At 52.6% G+C, this 6,995-nt stretch overlaps 1 protein-coding gene across 2 annotated transcripts; it reads right to left on the bottom strand.

Annotated features, from left to right (window-relative positions):
• Positions 1-256: 256 nt before the first annotated feature.
• On the bottom strand, positions 257-6,681 carry RNF25 (ring finger protein 25). 2 transcript variants are annotated; one of them, XM_021703021.1, is made up of 10 exons: positions 6,625-6,681; positions 4,225-4,299; positions 3,879-3,981; positions 3,721-3,788; positions 3,558-3,627; positions 2,331-2,402; positions 2,096-2,233; positions 1,648-1,740; positions 1,243-1,377; positions 257-1,040 (listed from the first exon to the last, which is right to left on the bottom strand). In XM_021703021.1, exons 1-10 carry the CDS (start codon positions 6,663-6,665, stop codon positions 462-464), a joined length of 1,374 nt encoding a protein of 457 aa, XP_021558696.1. In that variant the 5' UTR covers positions 6,666-6,681; the 3' UTR covers positions 257-461. The 2 variants fall into 2 exon arrangements, with proteins under 2 accessions (XP_021558696.1, XP_021558697.1); XM_021703022.1 differs by lacking the exon at positions 2,331-2,402.
• Positions 6,682-6,995: the final 314 nt, after the last annotated feature.

Consider the following 6,995-nt stretch of genomic DNA (forward strand, 5'->3'; position numbering starts at 1 on the left):
AAAAAGCAGGGGCCCTCAGGCAGCCACAGAGGCAAGTGCTGGGGGCATAAGCTAAGGCCAAGCTGGAAGAAACGCTATGGTAAACAGGGAAGTACAGTCTACCACCTAAAGGCATTCAATTTTTTAAAAAATGTGTATGTGTAAAAACATGGATGTATATGAAGTGGGCGTGTGCATGTTATATTCCCGCATATTCTGCTTAAATGTTGGCATCTATCAGTTTTCCTGAAACCCACCACGCTAGCTGGTATGTCAGACCTGTCTTTATTCGGACCCTGGTCTCTTGGGAAAATGGGACTTTAGAGCAAAGCTGGGGCTGTTCTGCCATATAATCAGTCTTGCTAGAAACTCAGAAAGAGCCATACTGTAAGGCTAGGCACTACTAAGCAAAGAAAGCCAAACAAGGCCAAATCTCTTTATTGCCCCCCTGCCCCCCCAAGTCCCTGCCCCCCACAGTACTGCTAGGAACCATCCTCAGACTCCAGGCTCAGGGGCTCCCTTCGAGTACCAGGACGATAGGCTCCCCGACCCCGAGGCAGGCGGGGGTAGGAGGAACCTGGTGTCCGACCCTTGGAGCGCTCCCAGCGAGCACAGTCCCGAGTCCTGCGGGGTGGGGGACCCTGCCAGTTGCCAGGGCCCTTCTCTTGGGGAGGACCTTCAACCCCTTGGCTACAGGGTTCTGGCTTTAGGTCCATGGGCTCCTTGAGGGGCCCCTCAGGAGGTGGCAGTTCCTGGGTGTCACTGGAACCTCTGTGGGCATGGCACTCCCCTCCCTTTAGGTGCCTCCGTTCAGGCTGTTTCCAGGGGCCTTGACTGGCCCGGGGGGGGTCTAGCATAGCTTTCTGGGTCTCGCCCAACCTTTGCTGATTTGGCCCAGCCCCTGCAATCTTCTCACACACGTACTGGGAGGCCACGGGCAGAGGAGCTGACAGGTTGGGTTGGGCAGCTGATGAGGTGGACAGTTCTGTGGCAAGGGCACTGGGTGGCTGGGATCCTCTGGAGGCCTCTATCGCCGACTCAGGCTCCACAGGGGCAGGAGGCTGGAAAGAAGTGCGCAGACGCAGTGAGGGAGATGTAGTTCCCCAAAGCGGGGAACTGCAGGCCTCTCGCTCACTACAGGGGCTGACCACCATCAGCCTATAACCTCAAGGGTAGAACAAAGCTCACCCTAGGGCCATGGCAGGGGGGCACTGGTGGGAAGGTAGGTGGTAGTCTGGGAGGAGTGAGAAAGCCTTCCCTCACCTGCTGGAGGCTGATGAAGTACCGGTTCCGCTCAGCCTCGAGGTCAATGATGCCCCCCCGCTCCTGCTGCCTCTGGTAGAGCCGCTTGCGCTCTTCTTGTTGGCGCAAGCTCTCTGCGTTGGGCTGGTAGAGCTCCTGGAGGGAGGGGAGCAGAGTAGACCGAAGAAATAGACTCGAACCCCTGCTTTCAGGACTGCCCCAGGAGATCTGCATGAGGTGCTTGGGTGTGTCCCTCAGATTTGGGCTCCCAGAGCCTTCGCCTAGTGGGGGCTGCAGTTCTGCAGAGAAGTCCCAGGGAGGTCCAGCCCAATTCCAGAGATCCCATTCGAGGCAGACAAGATGCCATCCCTCCCTCCTCAGAGAAAGCCATTATTCCTGGCTCAGATGAGAAAGGAGTCCCCTTACCATGGGCTGTTGGGGCTCGGGCGCTGCTTTCAGTGAGGCAAGATCATACACGAGGGGCTCTCTGCACACCGGACACTGCACACCGACTGCCTTCTAAAAATAGAGGAGAACTCACAGCCCTGCTTCCCAGCGCAGGGTGCTCGCCAGCGGCCCAACCCCGTCAGCCAGCCTAATCCGCACAGCGCCGGGACCCAGGGCAGGGGCACACCGTTCAGCAGGGAAGCAGGACAGCGCAGGGCCTGCCTCTCCAGACAGAGGTCTGGGGACTCTGAAACTGCATGCAGTGTGTACATATGGATCTAAGAAGGCCCTTTTTTCTGGACGGAGGTGAGCTTTCGTTAAACCAAAGGGTATCTGTGACCCTAAAAAGGTGAGCAGCCACTGGAGTGGGGGGACAGAAAAGGGTGTGAGGCAGGGGGCCGGGTGGGCGCAGGGCTGGCGCGCTGACCTGCTTGGTTGCGGCGTGCGGCCGCTCCTGCTCCTGGCCTCGAGCCTGCAGCTCACGCTCCATGTGCTCTATGTACCGAGCGAGGCAGTGGCAGTGGAAGTAGTGGTAACACGGTGTTTTGGTAAAGGCCTCCTTCTCCTGAAGGGACGACAGACACAGGGCATGGCGCCAAAGCTCTCGTGAGCCCTCTGCTGCCCGTCGTGGGCTGACCCCAGGTCCCAAGAGAGAACCCCACCTGGAAACCATAGAGGCAGATGACGCACTGGCCATGGGGGATGTTGTTGTCTGTGAGGATTTCCTTCCCTTTCTGAGAGGAGAGAAGACACTGTTCAAACAGGGAGGCAGGGGCAAGAACTGTGCACAAAGCCCGTCACTTATTCCCAGGACTGACCGCGGGACCGTCTCCTACCAAGCTGGTGTGGTACTTTGTGTTCCCGCCTCTCTGTCTTGATGAGACCTCCTCTGCCTGGAATCAATCCTCCATGTCCCTGCCCCTCCTGCCCCATCCACCCAGCTGCAAAATCCGATTTCACTGTTTCTCCACGCATTCTGTCACCTTTAATACATCTCAGGCATGAAAATGATATACCCGGGGAGAACAAAATGTCCTGTTGACGCTCCTATCTTCTGGGATGCCTTCCTTGGTTCACCCCCTCTGATTATCACTCCCCCCAAAAGGCTGTTCTTGGAGGCAGCTTTCAGAAAAAGTCAAGGCATGGACAGCCCCAACGACGGAGAACTCAAAGGCATCGAGTTGGGCTATGAACTAACTCGTGTGCACTGCTGTTTGAATAGCTAATACTCTGGAATTCCACAAAGCTCAATGCTGCATCGTGGAGGCCGGCCTCAGGAGCGCTACAGCGCTCTAAGCCCACCCTCTGACTCCAGGCCGCCCACCTTCATTCTTCTCTGGACATTTTTCTTCAAAACATTTTTCTTCAAAGTTGAGGAAAACAAGACTGTACTTAATTGTGTGTTTTTAATCTCAAGCAACAGAAGTTTTCTGTGTACGTGAACTTGTAGCTCAGGGTGGTCCCTGTGGGTTGTTAACTTCATTAGGGTAGAGGCTCTGAGTGAAAGAACCAGGACGTTTTCAGTCCGCTCCAAAGGCAGGCTAGCCTTCAAATGTAGTCCGTGGCGAGACCCTCTAGGCAAGGTCCCTATCTCTGGCTACTTTTGGTTGCCAGTGCCAAGAGAATGCACTGAAACGGAATCAAGAAAAATCCAAGTTAAACACGAAAAGTCGTTTTCAAGATACTGGCGGCCGCTTGGGGAAGCTACAGAACTGTCTTTTGCGGGGGGGAGCTCTTGGAAGCAGAAGAAAATCTTCCTTCTGGATTTAGGCCTCACCTAAACAAGGACTAACTGAATGTATGACTCCAGAGGTATTTAAGATTCTGGGCCCACTACCTCCCTTGAGAGAAACGGCTCTCGCAGTTTCCCGAGCTCGCACACCTCTTACCTCGATGAGTTCATAGAGCATGGCAGTACCCAGCCCAGCGTTGGCCACGTGGCTCAGTGCCTGTGAAATCCTGGAAAAGGGCAAAGCAAACGTTAGGCGTGCCCCTTCCTCTCACCAGACTGAGCTGTATCCCGTTTTCCCTGCTCTGACCGGCCTGACTTACTTGTGGATCTGTTCATCTGAGAGTCCTCGCGGGTTACGGATAGAGATCTGTGGCACCTCATTGGGGTACTAGTGGGAGGAAATAACGTTACTGCTAAAGCACTCCACCCCAGGGCCTCTCCCCTTCCTCCCTTTGCTGCCGTGAAGCAGGGGCCTCACCTGTGCTGGGACCCGAAGCACCAGAGTGAAGCACACATACTGTGAATCCTGGTCTTCTGCAGTGGCAGGGTGCAGGGTGATGGAGATCTCCCACGGTGAAGATCTGCAGGTGGATGAAGTGGGGACCGGGCATGTGATTGAGCAGGAGTTTGAGGACCGGGGAAGATGGGGGTGAAACAGTAAAGCAGGTAGAGGAAGTGAGCACCGGGCTCCTTCTTTTGAGGGCGATTAAAGAAGTCGTCTTTGTCTCCATGAGAACATTTTCTCTGAATCAAGGTTTGTGGATTCTGCATGGAATTCTCTCATTACTAAGGGGACTCCTGCCCACCTCTAGTCGAATACGTACCTGCCGTTTCCTTTAACCACCTGTAGTTCATCCAGATAGATAGACTCTAGCACCTCGACTTCAGAGGGAAGTACCCTAGGGAGACAGGAGGAGACTGACTCACCATTATAGCTCTCCCCGTTAAAGCCTGCTAGAGCCCATGAAGGCTGGCTTTATAGAAAACTGGCAATCTGCCTGAGTGCATGCTCTTGCTAACCTCCACAGAAATGGGGGAAATATGTTTTGTTAAGTTGTCAAGCGGCCAGGTAGGAAGCATGGGAATCAGAGTTTAAGGGACCATTTCTGTCAACAGATGAGGAAATGGATTCCCGGGAAGGTGAAATGACTAGCTCAAATATCAAAGTTTAACAAAGGCAGAACTAGAACCAGAGCCAGGTTTCCTGACTCCCTGTTTTAAGTTGCATCGCGCTGCTGGTTGGCCATTTCTCTGACCCAGAAATAAGATGTCCACTGGTTCACATCAAGGTTACCAATACCACTCCTGGCTTTCCCTACACCACTGTTCACATGGATCCCAGCGTCTACACATACTGCCAATATCAGTTGCCCTAAGCCTACTCAGAGGAGATACCAACTGAACAGAAAAAGAGATCGAGGTGGTATTAAAGGCCGTGATGTAGCAGAAGAGCCATCAGCTTGGGAGTAATAGGTACCAATCACTGACCAGCTACATGATCTGAGTAAGTATCTCTGTAAGCTTGAGTCACACTGTCTACCATATATAGATAATACCACCTACTCTCCAGGGTTGTTGCGAGGATAAAAAGTTGTTTATGAAAGTACCTAATAATATCTTGGCCATAGTAGCTAGTCTATGTTCTCTTTTCTCCTATTTGTATATAACCTTCTCCCGTAAAAGGAAAGAAGGAAGGATATAGTTAGTATTCAATGTATTTTTGACCCTTGTTATCTGGTTGATTTAGATCAACCTGTTTTGGTCAGGATCTGGTGGTCTTGATGTAAATGAGAGGACATACATGTTTAATTATAGAAATAGCCATTGTAATGACACTGAAAGTTAGTGATAGGCTCGAGTCCATAGCTCTACCCAGGTAATGCATGTAAAGATGCACGCTTGCTTTCCTTTCTTGTATTGTTCTTTCTTCATCAAGAGCAGGGTTGCCCTAGCATGACCCATATATTACTGGTTCTCAAATTTTCTTTTTAAGTCTTAGACACCTCAAAATATAGCACAGATAACTGTGGAGTAGTTTTGGTTGACTTAAGTGTGGGAGTCTCAGAGCACAAGCTAGCTGTGCGATCACTACTGCCCTCTCCATGGCTCAAAGTGTCTCCTCAGAATCTTAAAAGTTCCGCTGAACAAGGTGAAAACGATGAGCCCAGGTGGTCTCAAAAAGGCCAACACTGGCTGGCCTCCCTGAACCAACAAAACACTGAAGTGTAACCTCCATCAAGAGGCCCTTCAATACTTCACCCACCCTAGCTGGGACTTAGGCCCTGGATGTGAGGTATGGAATGGGATGATGGTAAGGTGGTGACAAAAAAAAAAAGAAGGGGGGGCAGGGGGATTGTATAATGTCCTAGAACTAAAAACTAACATTCATGGAGTCAGACAACCTGGATTCCTAGTCATAACTATGTACCTTTTTAGCAAATCGATTTACCTCTTCAGGCCTCATCTAGGCCCCTCAGGGGCCCACACCTCAGTTACAAAAAGGAGGCTTTTATGTTACAAATCCACCCTGATCCTATCAACTATTCTATGAGGTAGATGCCACACCCACTTTTTTACATCTGAGGACACTGACTCACAGAACCTGGGTGGCTTGGTCAGCATCACACGCTAATAAAATGTGGAGTGAACCCACATTTATCCTATTTCCAATCCCAGAGTCCTTCCAGGCTTTGGTCTCTTGTTAAGAATGCTTCAGAGAGGGACTAGGAGAGCTTTTTGTGAGGTGTAAAGCTTTATTCAGACAACAGTCCTCATTAGTGCTGTCGGGGACAGACGGCTGAGGAAAGCCTCGGCGGAAATAGGCTGATCCAAGGGGAAAGGGGGTCGGGGGGCTGGAGGATCGGTTCCAGGAGGTAAAAGGGAGGTGGGGAGAGCTAATAAGCAGGCATCCTCCGGGACCCTGAACAAATCCACTTCAGGACAATGGGACGAGCGAGGCCGAAGAAGAGGGGATCAAGCCAGATAAGGCGCAGCCCGAACTGGCCTGGCCGGCGCAGATCCGGTCTCCTCTCCCACCAGATCGGTGCCCCTCCACCCTCCTGCTCCCCAGTACAGAAGGTCTCTTAGGAAGACATGTCAGCGTCTCTGTTATTCCTTATCCCTCGCTCCGCCCCACAAGCCCGCCGTACGGACCGTCCGCGGCTACTGCTAGTCCCCCGGATCGGATCCAGGCGGCCAGCCAAAGCCCATGCCCCCAAAGTTACCAGTCCTCCTCCCCTGCAGCCGCCGACGCAGTCGCCGCCATGTCTTCTCCGGCCCACAGCCGGAACCGGAAATACTCTCGGGGAAGTCAGGGGCGGCAAGTTAAAGGAGGGAGGGAGGCAGGGAGGCTAGCGGCCGTTTCTAGGCAACCGTAGACTCCAGGTCCTTAGTGGGTCCTGATGCCCAAGAGACGGCTCGGAAGTGCCCTAGGAAGTGCCTATGGGCAGTCCGCCGTCTCTCCCAACACCTCTGAACGCCTTCGTCCTCTGAACCTCTCTGACCAGTTCCAACGAGTACAGCTGGTAACAATGGGAGTCTAAAGAGACAGGCAGTGGGGGTGGAGAAGAATTATAAGTCAGGCAAAGTCTGCAGG

The sequence above is a fragment of the Neomonachus schauinslandi genome, chromosome 3 (genome assembly GCF_002201575.2).
Source record: "Neomonachus schauinslandi chromosome 3, ASM220157v2, whole genome shotgun sequence".
NCBI lineage: Eukaryota > Metazoa > Chordata > Mammalia > Carnivora > Phocidae > Neomonachus > Neomonachus schauinslandi.